Here is a 16,781-nt window from a genome sequence, read left to right as displayed (position 1 = left end):
TGACCTACAAAACATCGAAAATACGTCATGCATTGAATTTCAAGATGGCAGCCCCCATGTATGTATGTATGGTAACGTGATTATGATCTTCTTCTTCCGTGAAAGTACAGTCCACCATCTGGTGTATTGCGTACTGTGGTAGTTGTGTGCATGCGAGGGTGTAGACATATACAGTGCAGGTAGGTGAACAGTGAACGTGCGACTAAAAAACAGCTCAGGCTGACCTAGTGGAGCTGGACTGACTGTACACCCTGCTTAAAACTAGCAAGAGTTGTACAGTTGATCAGGTCTACCGGGAGATTGTTCCATATCCTAATGCTATTGGGAAAAAATGACTGTGTGTAGACCCCTGCCCTGGTGAATGGTATCATGTATTTGTAAGAATGACCCCTCAGAGAAACGGTGCATGGAGCCAGAAATGTGTGTGGAACGTCAACCAGGTTGTTTACAATCTTATACATCATAACTGCCTTGGCCTGTGCACGCCGTTCTTGAAGTGTGGTCCACTGAAGTTGGCTGATGATGAATTCGTTTGATGAATTCGAACTTAATCGTGAATCTCTCGATCCTATGCGCGCGGTAGAATGGTTGGTGGATAACTTTCCGTATGGCGCCACCACTTTTTCACTCATTTTTACAAAAAGGGATATGTCAATCAGGTAAATTAGATACTATATTAATTATTTCGAATGAAAAAGTGGTGGCGCCATACGGAAACTTTTCCGAATCCACCGACGCCATCACACGATTTTGTAAAAATCAGTAAAAAAAGTGGTGGCGCCATGAAAAGACAAAATTGAATTGTGTTTATTGAGTTGTTTTTATTTTTAATACATGAACCTACATGTAGGCCGAGTGAGGGCGCCATGAAAGTTCAAAATACCAAATTGTTGAAATTGTGTTTGTTTTTAATATGAACCTAGGCCGAGTGAGGGCTGATGAGGCTGGAGATTGTGGATCAGTGAGTTGGAGAAGTTTAGCATTACCATGGCAACAAGGATCACAAAGAAACTGGTAAATATTGTCAAATTTAACACATTATTTTGTATTGTAGATCTAAGGAAGTTCATAATGCTTCATTCATAATTATAAATACCTCAGATAGTTTCGCTATTCCTATTGGTGGAGAGCGCGTCACGTGGGTGTGTATAAACCTTTTAAGAAGAATGTAAATTCCCACCTTCAGCTCCATTGAGTTTTTGCCTTTAAACATTCGTTTACGCAATGAGGCTAGATCCTTTTTAGTATCAAACAAATTATGTAGTTTCATCATCTATAAAGTGGAGATGAGTAACAATTAGACCTTCACTTGCATCTTTGAAACTGGATTTAAAACTTCATTATACTTTGGTTAAATACATAGATCTATCACCAATGATTCCACTGTTAATTTCCACCCAAAATGGGACTCTTTTAAATTATTGGTTCAAGGTTAACTCACTTTGTATTTTGTATAGATTTTCAGCTTGTTTGTAAAATGAGCAGTTGTTTTTCAAGGGAAGGTACACGTTTGGTAGTTACTCAAAACAAATATTAACTTAAAAACTGACTTGTTAACGAGCATTGGAGAGCTGTTGATAGTATAAAACATTGTAGGAAACGACTCCCTCTGAAGTAATGTAGATTTTGAGAATACAACTTCTGACTAAAATAATAAAAGACTTCTAGCTAGATTTCTATCTGAAAGAACACATATTCGTGCAATAAGGGTGTTTTTTCTTTCATCATTTTGTCACAACTTTGATGACCGATTGAGCCCAAATTTTCACAGGTTTGTTGTTTTGTGCATATGATGGGATACACCAAGTGAGAAGACTGGTCTTTGAAAATTACCAAACGTGTACCTTCCCTATAGTAAATAATTTCCTCCGTGAAAAAAGAAAAGGAGAAAAAAATTATTATGAATGTTTTCATTCATTGTAGGTGTCTATATCAGGCAGATGTACACGTAACATACCTCAAAAGACAAGAGTGTTTTCTACATCAAGGTCAGTAAGGTACTTCTCTTTGTTTAGAGAATTCTGGAAACCGATTTGTGATGACTTTGCCGGTGAAGCTGATACAATAATTACCAAATGCCTTCTTTTTGTCAATCCTTGGCTGGATTTCATAGAGCTGCTTAATTATCAGAATCTGCTTACCAGATTTAAATATTACTTATACATGAACCATTTATGACTGGTATCCTGCTACCTTTTGCTAAGCACACATGAGTTTTGATCAAAATTGTTTGCTTGTAAGCAGCTCTGTAAAACTGGTCCTGGATGCAAACTCAAAACTGATGAGAAACAAATTGTTGTTGAGTACAACAGTGTGTGTGCTGCAAAATATTTTGCAAGTTGAGCTGTAATCTTGTTTCAATTCACCAGCTGGTGAATTTGTTAGGTCTTGTTAGATCTTGTTAGGTTGTGTAATTGCAAATCCCTTTTCATACTACACACAACATAGTAAATTCCAAGGAATTCACTCCAAGGAAGATCCTGTGGAAGTGTACTCCCATCACTACCATGTTTTCATTTTTTAATTGTTGCCAGGCATTGAATTTCACACAGGCCATGGCCTCTGTCGCTGTTGGCCTGGTCTTGGCCTTGCATGGTGCCCCATAAAAATGTTTCCCATATTGAAGTGTCTTGCAGGATGAATAAAAATCAAGTTCTGGTGGATAAAGTCATTAGAGTGTGGGTTCGAATCCCTGTCATGACACTTGTGTCATTGAGCAAGCTACTTTACTATAACTGCTTCTCTTCACCCAGGGGAATAAAGGGGTAGGCTACCTGGGAAGATGTAGATATTGTAGCCTTGCTCAAGGCAGTCGCATTATTCGCTCCGAAAAGACGCAGCTGTAAACCCACCCGTTGTATACCCTGTGCATGGTGTGTGCGATCACACCGAATGACCCACCCGTATACACACTGTCACATCGCACGAATACTGTTCACACAAGTCATCGCACTCGTACACCACTAACCGCATGCGGAGGCCGTGAGGCCGACAGCCTTGTCGGGTCTGTATCTTCCGGTTTTAATGTGTTGTATTGAAAAAATTCCAATAGTGGACGAAATTGGGGGGGCTCTAGGATATGCTAGTATGCAGCTCATGAATATGTATATCGTTCGTCAGACCTATCAGACAACACAGGATGTGAGGCAAATGAATTATTCATTTTGACGTCCAATCACGCACTTCCCTTATCACGACCTTTGGACCCTATCATGCGTCCGTGGTGGTGGTGTGTGAGGTAAACATGTCTCGTCTTTCGCGGGCATTATGGTAATGAGCTGACCGTGGGAACTCTTCGCTTATTATAGTAATGAGGTCAGTGGCTTCAACACAGATCCTACAAGGCTGTCGGCCTGACGGCCTCCGCATGCGGATAGTGTACGGGGGCATCGTGTCGTGTGATGTTACGCACAGTGAATACGGGTGGGTTATTTTTTTGGAGTGAATAATTCGACTGCCTTGAGCAAGGCTATAGATATTGTGAATGAAAAAGCCTTCGGAGCGCCACAGCAGCTTGGGGCTGTATACTCCCCATGGAGCGGAGAAAGATTATTAAAGGGATGTTATTGGCCCAATGACCAGGGGCACTAATGTAAAGAACATTGATATGGTTTATTGTGAAATGCGCTATAAGAATTTGTTATTATTGTTATTATTATTATGAAAATGGGCCTTGTACACTCAAAGATGATATTCCAGGCCTGTCATATGTAACTCCTAAAACCTGGGAGTTTTGCATTGTTCTCTAACTAAATGTGTAAAAAAGTCGAGCCGAATTTCCCCTTCTTTAAATGGCTTTAGATTTAGAATAGATTAATGTCACATTCACACACGCATACATACAGGACTAGCGCCCTCTAGAGTCTAACCCTTACTCCATACCTTTCCATCAAGATGGCAGCCAAGTGTTAACGTGATTTAAACTACCAAAGTTCATGATACAAGCTGAGTCCCTCTCTCTCTCTAAATTCCAACAGGAGGCATTACAATTAAAATAATGGTATATATTTCCCTGTAATTGTAAACCTTCTCACATATACCTTTACTTTCCTTCCGTTCAGCTCATCTTTCTCATCATCGGACTATCTTCAAACCATCAGTCATGTTCCCACAATGCATTTCCAACCAGCCATTCCACAGCTACCCATCCCAACACTACAAGACACCTGTCAACGTTACCTGGCAACCCAAGGAGCTTTTCTCAGCCCAGAGGAATTTGAGGAGACAAAGGCCATAGTTGAGGAGTTTGAGAGAGGAGAGGGTCATGGTGGGTTGAGATTCCACTTGTTAATCTTTTACAAACACTGCATTAATGACACTGGGGTGGATTTCACAAAGAGTTAAAACCAGTCTTATCTGAAGTTAGTACAAGTTACAGGACTAGGCATACGTTTTCCTAACTCTTTGTGAAATCGACCCCAGGACACTATTGGTAATTGTCAAAGACCAGTCTTCTCAATTGGTGTATCTCATCCACATATGCATAAAATAACAAACCTGTGAAAATTTGAGTTCAATTGGTCGTCGAAGTTACGAGTTAATAATGAAAGAAAAAACGCCCTTGTCACACGAAGTTGTGTGCTTGCAGATGCTTGATTTCAAGACCTCAAAATCTAATTCTGAGGTCTCGAAATCAACTTCGAAATCAACTATGTTACTTCAGAGGGAGTCGTTTCTCACAATGTTTTATACTATCAACAGATCTCTATTACTCATTACCAAGTAAGTTTTTGTGCTAATAATTGTTTTGAGTAATTACCAATAGTGTCCAGTGCCTTTAATGGAAAGTCTGTCGCAAAGTGATGAGATTTTCCTCTTTATTTTTAGTAACCGTACAATTCATGTTCTTTTTTGAACATTTATTTGCAAACCATCGTTACCCTATGCCTGGTGAACATGTGAAGGAAACAAATCACCCCAAATATTTAGTTGTATGCTTTAACAATGCATGACAAGGTAGTACTTCATTGTAACTGCAATTTTAAGGATGGGTAAAATGCTTTAAAACAATGTCTTTTACTGAAGTGTTTTATTTTGGCTATTTTCATCAGAGCTAAACATTGAATTGGTGGAGCAGAACAAGAAAAACAGTCACACAAGCTACATTACAGGTATATTTTTGCTTTCCATATACGATACTTTAAGTTTGCATACTCAACTCAACTGAATATTAATTAAACAGGCCTGCATGTGAGCACCATTATTTGTTGTCAGTACATGGTTGATTGAGAAACCATTCCTTATATTGGCATGGTGTAGGTGGCTAGGCTAGGCCATGTTAGTAGAGCACCATTGACCATTGGTGTTGGCATGCTCTGGGTGGCAAGTCTTGGGTATGATTATAGTTGAAATAGTGGTCATAGCAGCATTGCCAGTATTTTTTGGTTGGGGGGGGGGCACAGGGGGGGGGGGCGGTAATTGTTCTAAAGGGGGGCCCAGGCATGCCAGGGGAAATGTTTTTTATAGGGGGGCAGCATTGATGCTTTCTTTCATTCCTGTGTTCCTATATACCTCGTTTTACGTGATGTTTTGTCTCTCTTTTCATTGATGCTTCCTTAATTTCAGTGCCTTGTATATTTGATGCTATTTTGAGTACCATGTTTCCTTGACTTTTTGATGCATTCCAGTACCTTGTATCTTTGATGTTTCCTGTCATTCTAATACCCTGTTTCCTTAAAGGCAGTGGACACTATTGAATGGGTATTGTCAAAGACAAGTCTCCTCACTTGGTGTATCTCAAAACATGCATAAAATAACAAACCTGTAAAAACTTGAGCTCCATTGGTCATCGACGTTTCGAGATAATAATGGAAGAAAAAACACCCTTGTCACGCGAAGTTGTGTGTGTTCAGATGCTTGATTTTGGGACCTCAAATTCTAAATCTGAGGTCTCAAAATCAAATTAGTGGAAAATTACTTCTTTCTCAAAAACTACGTTACTTGAGAGGGAGCCGTTTCTCACAATGCTTGTTACCAAATAATTTTTTATGCTAATAATTATTTTGGGTAATTACCAATAGTGCCCTCTGCCTTTAATGCTTTTCCTAATTGAATTGCCTGATTAAACGCAGATTCTTGGCTGGACATGTACTTAACATACAGAGCTTCAGTTGTACTCAACTCCAATCCTGTAACCTTAATCAGTGACGACGCTAGGCCAGCCTATATGCAACAGGTGATACTGAATATTGACGCTGTAGAGAATGCCACTGTTTTCATTTTTTCTCCATGAATATATCTCGTTGAAGTATAAGTTTATTCTGGCATTTATAAACCATGTAAGATTCCACAGATAAATTAACATCTTCACCTTGCAAACTCTTGAATCCTACACCTCAGAAAGGTTACTAGATTTACTTGTAAAAGAAGGTAGTGGCCTTAGCCGACGTTTTAACCCTAGCAGCGTCTTTCTGGTGGAAGGCTTCAGGAAAGACCCAGGTAGGGTTAAAACTTCAGGCCACTTAACAACTATTTGTTTGTATTTGTATCATAGGTCATTTTGGTTTGTAAGTAGTTTGCAATACCTAATAGTATTTTGGATTAACTTAAAGGCAGTGGACACTATTGGTAATTACTCAAAATAATTATTGGCATAAAACCTTTCTTGGTGACAAGTAATTGGGAGAGGTTGGTGGTATAAAACATTGTGAGAAACGGCTCCCTCTGAAGTGCCATAGTTTTTGAGAAAGAAGTAATTTTCCACGAATTTGATTTTGAGACCTCAGGTTTAGAACTTGAGGTCTCGAAATCAACCATCTAAACTCACACAACTTCGTGTGACAAGGGTGTTTTGTTGTCTTTCATTGTTATCTCCCAACTTCGATGACCGATTGAACTCAAATTTTCACAGGTTTGTTATTTTATGTATATGTTAAGATACACCAAATGTGAAGGCAAGTCTTTAACAATTACCAATAGTGTCCACTGCCTTTAAAAAACCTTTGTTCTTTACATCCTTTGTCTCTCATCAGATACTTAGAGCAACAAATATCACCGTCTCAATATTGAGATTCTTGAAGACTTTGAGGGAAGGCAAACTGGTACCTGATGTCATTCATAAGAACCCAGCAGTGACTGACACTGAAGAATTCTGGCGATCTGTTGGGTAAGTTTTGTATCTGATTTATATGAATATGTAATTTATATGAAATAATGTTATAGACCTAACACATGATATTATTAACTGCAACAGTGTTGTCACTTGAAGGGAATGTACACGTTTGGTAATTACTCAAAACAAATATTAACTTAAAAACTGACTTGGTAACGAGCATTGTAGAGCTGTTGATTATAAAACATTGTGGGAAACGACTCCCTCTGAAGTAACGTAGTTTTTGAGAAAGAGGTAATTTCTCACTGAAATATTAAAAGACTTTAAGCTAGAAGTCTTTTATTCGTAGCTGTAGCAAATTCGTCCAACAAGGGTGTATTTCTTTCATCATTTTCTTGCAACTTCGATGACCAATTGAGCCCAAATTTTCACAGGCTTGTTATTTTATGCTTATGATGGGATACACCAAGTGAGAACACTGGTCTTTGACAATTACCAAACGTGTACAGTGCCTTTAAGCCATCAAAGAATTGTGCTAGGTTAACAAACTGTTTGGACAGAGCATCTCTAGTGCAACATTAGTTGTCTTTCTCCTAGATAGTCCTGTGAGACTGTGGGGTGTGACATTATTCCAGCTTACAGTTGCATGCTTATCTTCAAATTACTTTCATTCAGGTCTCTGTCTGCACATGAAGCCTACAGACACGCAGTGAAAAGCAATGCGTACCCTTTAGATATGAGTCAATTTCAACGTATTTTCAACGCAACGAGAATCCCTCAACCAATCAGAGATGAGCTGTTTTGTGATGTGACCCAACGTCATGTGTTGGTGATGTGCAGGGGTCGTATGTATGTTGTGGATGTACTGGAAGAAGATGGTAAGTAATAAGTATTAATATTTTAGCTTCAGCTGACCCCTTGCACAACTCAAAGTTCGAGAATAATGAGTTGACTACTGACCAGCAACAAACATGCGCAGTGACTCACTCACTCACGATCAATCAACTCATATGAAAGTCCAGTCAACCATTGCTTTCCACATTTTCGCTAAAGCGTCACTGGTTCCTCTGCGCATTACACATTGAACAGACTATCGGAACCACAGATGAAACCATAATCATGAGGCTTGTTTCAAAGTCAGCCTATGGTCGACCAGCCGGGGGTCGAGTCAAAATTGTCAACCTTCAGTTAACCATGTTGCACACTAAAACTTGCTGTTAATGTCACTTGTGGCTATCTGTGTACCAGGCCCCTCATTTTGGAAGTTAAAATGCATGTACAAAATGTTGGAAAGCGGTGTGTAAATCCTAAAACTAGGCACCGCGCTGTTGAACATGACGACATTGTAAATGGTGTTTGAAGCTTTGCATGGTGTGGAGAAAAAGAGTAACTATGAATACATAAATATGAATAGTAAACTTGCATGTACAACCATTTTGTTGTTTCCGTCGTATTTATCCACACCATGCAAAGCTTCAAACATGTACTTTATATCAACCTTGTTGCCTTTATCCTCTTCATCAGGGAGTATTGTATCTGGACAGATCATCCAAGCTCATCTTCAGTTTATCTTTGATGATTCTGCATCCTCTCCACCACAGGATCATCCTGTCGGTTTCTTGACCACACAAGACCGTGACACGTGGACACGTCTTCGGAAGCACATTGTAGAATTATCTAAAGGTACTTTAAAAGTTTTTTTTTTTTTTTTCAATAATTTTTTTTATTGTGGGATTTTAGGCATTGTATGGTGAGGTATCAATGTATACTTTGGTTTTTGGTAAAAACAAAATGTGTGTATCTCTGCTCGGTGGCAGTTATGTTCTTTTTGAGAACTTCTCTTGTCTTTCTTGTTTATGTTATCACGATTGTACTTGGTATCATAGGCACCCCTTTATCAAGTTTTTGTCCAGTTTTGACTCAATTGTACTTGACACTCGTCAGAAAAGCAAGTCACAATCTTGGATACACCAACTAAGAATACTGGTCTTTGACATTTACCAAAGGTGTCCAGTGCCTTGAAGTATCTTTATAGTCACATTCATGTGAATTGCACTAATAATGGTACTAATTGAATAACTACTTTTGTGAATGAATTTTCTTTGTAAAAGTCATAGAGTTGTTATTTGTCTGTACAGATAACCAAGACAACATGGGGCTGATAGATTCAGCTCTGTTCTGCCTGTGTCTGGAGGATGATCTAAGCAATGATAACGTTGAAGACATTAAGAGGGGACTGTATGGAAATGCTGGCAACAGGTGAGTGACTGATAAACATCATTTCAGCCTAAAGCCGTGTTCGCACTGGACTAATATTTTGGGTAACTTAACCATGACGCTGGGTAACATTCCGACGGGTTAACTTTCCCACCGTCCGCACTTGGATTTATTTGACTTGGCTAAACTTACCGAGACCGTGGGTAAACTAACCGAGCTGGCCCCTTGCATAACATTGAATAGTTTGATAGTCACGAAAATCTTATTCTTCCAAGACAAAACATGTCAGCTTCTTCGGGTCACAGACGGATGGAAGATTTAACCGAGTCGTCGCGTCCGCATTGGACTTTCTGGCTCGGTTAAACTGACCTGGTCAATCTTCCTGGGCACCTTTGGCTCGGTTAAACTACCCATTCGGGTCGGGTAAGTTACCTGGGAGGAAAACTTCCTGGGCTGTGCGCATTGGACTTAAAATGGGTAAGTTACCCATTGGCTCGGTTAGTTTACCCAAATTAAGTCCAATGCGAACGCAGCTTAACACTCCATCACATGTTGTCTAAGTGACAATTGCCATAGTTACACTTGTGCTTTAAAACAACCCTGTCTATTTCCATATTCAAACCTTCGACTAACAACATTATTTTGAATGAAAGATAAAGTGGAATCTGAGATAAGTCAATGAGCAACGTTTAAAACATTGAGTCTTGTTTTTCATTGATTGTTAGATGGTTTGATAAAACGATCCAGCTCATCGTTACAAAAGCCGGACGCTTACTTATAAACTTGGAGCATTCTTGGGGAGATGGATTAACCTTAAAGAGAGTGGTAACTGAGGCCTTTCAAGATTCTATCGACCGACCTGCTGTGTCACCAGAGGGCGCCATACGCAACGCAGATCACTCAAAGACTGTCAGGAAGGTGATTCCTACTGTCCTTTTATTCTTTGAGTTTTTCTTCATTTCATAATAGTCCAATTCAGAAGGTTTTTTCCCAAGATCTACCAATTGGGTGTTTCCATTATGACTTACTAGCATTCATAAGGTATATGGAATTTGAGGCATTGCATTGTGAAGTTTCAGTTTGGTTTGCAGTAACACCGTCTGTGTGCTCTTTAGATTCTTTAATAATAATAATAATAATAATAACAATAGTAAACATTTCTATGGCGCTCTACAAAGAACACAGCGTCTCACAAGAAGAACAATACAACCTAAGTAGAAAACATATAGCAAAAGAAAACTACTAGTTGCTCTCATTTGGAAACAAAAACATTTTGAGCGACCGCTTGAAGACCGAAGTAGACACTGCTTCTCTGACGTCACAGGGCAGTTGGTTCCAAAGCTTAGGAGCTGCATTGAAGAATAGATTGTCTCCAGCCTTTTAAGGAACCAGGAACAACCAAGCGTGTGATGTCAGGAGCAGAGCGGAGCCTTCTACGGTCTTCAGAATGACCAGTATTGTAGAGGATTAGGTTTTCTATGAGGTATTGTGGTGCTTGACCATGAAGACATTTGTGAACATACAGAAGGATTTTGTATTTGATTCTTTCTCATACTGGCAGCCAGTGAAGAGATCTCAGAGGATTTTTGGTCTCTGCCACAGGCAAAAACAAGACGAGCAGCTTTGTTCTGAAGGCGCTTTAGTTTGTTTTATTAACTTCACTGCCACAGTGAGTTCTTAATTGTCTTTTCTCAAAGTGCTAACTTTTTTCACCTTGCAATAAATTGGTACAAGTGAGCTTCTTGATATACATAACCCGGCCTCTTTTTAGTTGGGGTGAACAACTACTCTTTTGGTATATGTCTTAGTTTATAATTTCATTGTGGTCACAGCTGGTCTGTTTTTTACACGTCCTTTTCATTTTAAAATTTTGCATAGTTCTATTGTATATTGTAAATTTCCATTGTATATTGTTTAATTCTGTAATTGCTTGTCATTATTTTCTGTTTACTTATTTAGGGAGTTTGTTTTTAATGTTTCTGTGTATTAAGCGCCATGGAGCATCGCTTTTGATGGATTTGGCGCTATATAAATGTTGACTATTATCTTCCAGTACGCGCTAATCCACCAATCAGATGCACAAACTACTAGGGGGATAAAAACATATATGCTACGAGCTCTGTTTTATATCCTACTTCCTCTGTTTTTATTACACAGTGCGTATTGTGAAATGTCATTTTGTCACGCTCCGTATACGGACAGTGCAAAAGTTACATTCTCAACTTTATGCGCGTGAACTAACGCTCTGAAGTTTTAAATTTTGCAAGTGCTCGTGAAATACGAAAAAATATAGCGCGCCTGCGTCCCATATCCAACTCGGCCTTCAGCCTCGTTGGATCTGGGACGCAGAAGCGCTATATTTTTCCGTATTCCACTCGCACTTGTGTGATAACTTATATTATTATTCTTATTACTCTTTTATCAGTGGATTTTAATTTTTATATTTTATCTGTTGCTGTACAATTGGAATTTAAATTTCATGTATTTTTTTATACCTGATGAATAAAGCAATTCAATTCAATTCAATAACTGTCCAGTATAGTAATTGGCACATTTTACTTTCTCCCCAGCTTGAATTCAGCTTTGATAACGTTATTCACCAAGGCATTGAGAAGGCCCAGCTTGATCACCTACATAGAACCAATCAGCTGAATATACAGTGTATGGATTACAATAAATATGGATCTACCTTCCTGAAAGGGTGTAGACTGAGCCCAGACGCTGTAGCACAACTTGCTATGCAGGTGTGTCATTAATCTTTAAGTTCTGATAGGTATTTTTTGAAAAGGTTGCACTTGGGATCATGAAGTGGTGTGATAATAAAAAAGTGTTTCGTAACCAGGACTAATTGAACAAGTCCTTAATATCGTAGTGTGCAAAATAATGGTGTCAATGGAACAGGATTATACCAGATAAATAATAATAATTATAACGCATTTTATAGAAACTGTATCAAGGCGCTTTCTAGTTCTGATATGTATTTTTTGAAAAGGTTGCACTTGGGATCATGAAGTAGTGTGATAATAAAAAAGTCTTTCATAACCAGGACCAATGATGTCAAGGGAACAGGATTATACCAGATTAATACTATTAATTATAACTAGGAAAATTATAACCCGTTCTTATGTAACGCATTTTATAGAAACCGTATCAAGGCGCTTTACATTAATCTTTCTCAGCTCCTTGGGAAGTATACAGGCCCCGCCTGCTGTGATACCCCAGCGGCTTTTTGATGATCAACCTCTACCCTCGCAGGTTCCCATGTATACCTCTTGGTGAAGAGAAACAATTATAACGAAGCAGCTTGCTTAAGGATACAATTGTCATGATCGGGATTCGAACCCAAACTCCGATGGCTTAAACAAACAATCTCGATCCTCCTAAACACTTGGCCAGACTGAGACATCCTATTTATCCAAACCTTTTTCTCCGCTTTACCAGATGGCTTATTCTCGAGTAACTGGAGACACTGCAGCAACCTACGAGTCCTGCAGTACAGCCCTCTACAAACATGGCCGTACAGAAACAGTCCGATCTGCCACGAGCGAGACCAAGAGGTGCGCTGAGGCATTCAATGGAAACACTTCAGTCAGTCTAGCAGAGAAAGTCAGTTTGCTTAAAGCATGTTCTGATAAACATAGACAGCTCTCAGCACAGGCAACGGCTGGTATGTATTGACAACCCATCTTTAAAATCAAAAAGTTGAAAGCAAATATAATCATGTTTTGTTTTACCCATATACTCTGATGTGTGTTAGCACTGTATACTCAGTATTTTTTTGAGCTCTCTGAAAAGAATCACAGGCATATTACTTGAGTGGGATTCGAACCCAGGACCTTTTTAATTTTAGAGCAGTGTCTTACCAACTAATTTAGACCACCGAGATTGCTAGAGGCAGTTCGAATCCTACATAAATGATATAGTTATATATTATTATATATTTATTAAACAAATTTTGGTGTAATCTTAAAAACTGAATATCTTCTGTACATCTTACTCCGACAGGTCAAGGTTGGGATCGTCACCTTTTTGCGTTACGAGTCTTAGCAATGAAGTCAGGAAAGTCCATACCTAGATTGTTCCAAGACTCTGCCTATGCAAACATAAACACCATCACGCTATCAACAAGCACAATGGGAAGAAATACTGCCAGTGATGGCGCAGCATTTGCTCCTGTGTCACCCACAGGACTAGGGGTGGCATATTCTGTTGGGAAAGATGGTATGCAATGGACTGGTTCTAGCTACAAGACATCACCAAATCTGTCTGACTTTGTAGAATGTATCAAACAAGCATCTGACGAGATTCATGAAGTCTTAAAAAAAGCCATGAAATGATGTTTTGAAAGTCAAAATATATATTAATATATAGATATTGCAGGACACAATTAGTTAACTGCTAATCATGAATATTGTTATAAATTTGTGTGGTAGTTTAAAGGGACATAATATAAGTCCTACAAACTTGCACAATTAGTTAAACAATCTTTACCGTTTGATCTGGGGGAGTATCCTAGAATGGACTGCTCCACATTTCTAAGAGGGGAAGCTCTTATTTTAAATAAAAAAAAATTTCAATTGGATACAGGACTTTTTCAGAAAATATATTTGATGCTAAGGTAGACTTGATGACAAGTCGTTAGGCGCTGCCTATTTTGTCTGCCTTTCATGCAACAGTCACAGTGCGATGTTACACATGCAACAGTCGTAGGTAGCGCGAAGACCCACACACACATACTGGGATCGAGGGTGTGTGCATCGTCCCCGTAGCTACGCTGCGCTGTAACTACACCGCGCTTAACAATTACCGTCTTGACTTCAAGACTAATGCTAAGGTAGTAAATAAGAATACTGTTGTATTTATAAATATACCAATCACTCGGTTGTTAAAGGACTCGAATAATCTAAGACAAAGGCAGTGGACACTATTGGTAATTACTTAAAATAATAATTAGCATAAAGCCTTACTTGGTAACGAGTAATGGGGAGCTGTTGATATTAAAAAATATTGTGGAAAACGGCTCCCTCTTAGGTAACGTAGTTTTAGAGAAAGAATATATTTTCCACGAATTTGATTTTAAGACCTCAGATTTAGATCTGCTCGAAATCAAGCATCTGGAAAGCACACAACTTCGTGTGACCAGGGTGTTTTTTCTTTCTTTGTTATCTCGCAACTTCTAAGGCCAATTAAGCTCAAATTTTCACAGGTTTGTTATTTAGTGCATATATGTTGAGATACACCAAGTGAGAAGACGTCCTGGTCTTTGACAATTACCAACAGTGTCCAGTGTCTTTAAGAATATCAGAAATTGACATGTATTTACAGAGGCCCTTTACGGGACAGGTGTCCAACAAAGATAAATTATATATATATATATATATATTGTAGTATGGTATATGAAACACTACTCCCACACATGACGTCAAAGGAATTAATCCCGGAAGGATTACGTCACGGGGCTTTTCGCGAAACCCAACGAAAGAAAACTGTTGTTGACAAAATGATTTTTTTAAATTATTTTGATACATTTATGTAATGTGAACTGACTGTATGTCTGTATTTATTGAGCACATGTAAATGAATTCCAGTAAATATTTCTCATTCTTTGTTTTCGTTCAAGTACTTCTTTAAAGACAGTGGAGACTATTGGTAATTGTCAAAGACCAGTCTTCTCACTTGGTGTATCTCAACATATGCATGAAATAACAAACCTGTGAAAATTTGAGCTCAATTGGTCGTTGAAGTTGTGAGATAATAATGAAAGAAAAAACACCCTTGTCACACGAAGTTGTGTGCGTTTAGATGGTTGATTTCGAGACCTCAAGTTCTAAACTTGAGGTCTCGAAATCAAATTCGTAGAAAATTACTTCTTTCTCGAAAACTACTCCCTTTCAGAGGGAGCCGTTTCTCACAGAGTTTTATACTACCAACCTCTCCCCATTACTCGATACCAAGTAAGGTTTCGTGCTAATAATTATTTTGAGTAATTACCAATAGTGTCCACTGCCTTTAAACAATAACTTTTACATAATATATAATGTTTTGGAGCCACATAATATATTTGTTTCACTCTCTTCAAAAGTTTGGACTCTACACTGTAGTACTTCAGATTTTATGACGATACCTTCCTTCTCTTGAGTCCCTTTTTATTTTGTATTTTTGTATTGTTTTTCTTTTCTTTTTTCTTTTACACCAACGATATAATCAAAGATTGATAATATCTTTGGAAGGATGAGACTGTTTCATAGAAACCCACTTCTGTTTATTGCTCCGTTTGTATAATTTCATTGTTGATTGCCAGTAATCTTGTTTTAAAATAGGAGGAACGATTACAGTGTTTGTTTTCCAAATTCTGTTCCATAATTATTTAAAGTTGTTTCGCTCCAATTTTGTTTTCAAATTTGGATAGTCTGATTGGGTTAATGTTCAAATCCCGCTCCCTTTAAAATGTTCTTGGTACAACTCACAATGTGTTATTAGTTAAAATAAAAAGCCGCGCGCGCGTCCTCTCTAAAGGCAGTGGACACTATTGGTAGTTACTCAAAATAATTATTAGCATAAAACCTTTCTTGGTGACGAGTAATGGGGAGAGGTTGATGGTATAAAACATTGTGAGAAACGGCTCCCTCTGAAGTACCATAGTTTTCGAGAAAGAAGTAATTTTCCACGAATTTGATTTCAAGACCTCAAGTTGAGGTCTCGAAATCAACCATCTAAACGCACACAACTTCGTGTGACAAGGGTGTTTTTTTCTTTCATTATTTTCTCGCAAGTTCGATGACCGATTGAGCTCAAATTTTCACAGGTTTGTTTTTTTATGCATATGTTGAGATACACCAACTGTGAAGGCTAGTCTTTGACAATTACCAATAGTGTCCACTGCCTTTAAAGGCACTGGAACACCTTTGGTAACTATCCAGAAAGACCAGTATTCTCACTTGGTGTATCCCAACGTATGCTTACTAAACAAAATCTGTGAAAATGTGGGCTTAGTTGGTAACCGAATTTACCCCCAACAAATAAGGAAAGGAAAAAACCAACAATTGTTGTACAATGTGTGCTTTCAGATGCATATACAGCCTTCGCAGCAACCATTTTAAATAGCTTCTGACTGGCCTCCCGAACAAAGCTATCGACAAAACAGACACCGCTCTATGTGCAGTTTTCCAACCCAAAATGATTTAATACTTTCCCCTACATTCTCTGAACTGTGACCAATCGCTCTAGTGGAAGTGTAAATCTCTGTAGGTCAGAAAGGTTAATGATAATAGTTGTGACTGCGTGTCCTTTTACTTCGGCACCCCTGCCTTGGCTCCATACACGGGAAACTTACTCAACGGAACATTTAACGCGACACACGTCCCGTGGCTTTCTTTATTTTATAACGCTATCCACGTATGATTTCTTTAGAAACAGAAAAGCTACTGCAAGAGCAGAAGAACCCAGTTATATATAAGGGAATTCTTTTGGAAATAAAAAGGGAATCAGAACAACAATAGCAAAAACCTGATCT

The 16,781-nt window shown here is 38.5% G+C and overlaps 1 protein-coding gene across 3 annotated transcripts; it reads left to right on the top strand.

Annotated features, from left to right (window-relative positions):
- The first annotated feature begins 15 nt into the window (after positions 1-15).
- LOC139934064 (carnitine O-palmitoyltransferase 2, mitochondrial-like) lies at positions 16-15,579 on the top strand. 3 transcript variants are annotated; one of them, XM_071928363.1, is made up of 14 exons: positions 16-58; positions 924-1,014; positions 1,924-1,988; positions 4,062-4,267; positions 5,052-5,111; positions 6,072-6,175; positions 6,972-7,105; positions 7,727-7,929; positions 8,576-8,734; positions 9,190-9,310; positions 9,994-10,186; positions 11,839-12,012; positions 12,710-12,935; positions 13,274-15,579. In XM_071928363.1, the coding sequence occupies exons 2-14, from the start codon at positions 988-990 to the stop codon at positions 13,603-13,605; spliced, it is 2,004 nt and encodes a 667-aa protein (XP_071784464.1). In that variant the 5' UTR covers positions 16-58; positions 924-987; the 3' UTR covers positions 13,606-15,579. The 3 variants fall into 3 exon arrangements, with proteins under 3 accessions (XP_071784464.1, XP_071784463.1, XP_071784462.1); XM_071928362.1 differs by having other exon boundaries at positions 48-179; XM_071928361.1 differs by lacking the exon at positions 16-58 and adding an exon at positions 520-587.
- The last annotated feature ends 1,202 nt before the right edge of the window (positions 15,580-16,781 follow it).

The sequence above is a fragment of the Asterias amurensis genome, chromosome 2 (assembly GCF_032118995.1).
Source record: "Asterias amurensis chromosome 2, ASM3211899v1".
Lineage (NCBI taxonomy): Eukaryota > Metazoa > Echinodermata > Asteroidea > Forcipulatida > Asteriidae > Asterias > Asterias amurensis.
This window is presented reverse-complemented; position numbering and strand designations above follow the sequence as displayed.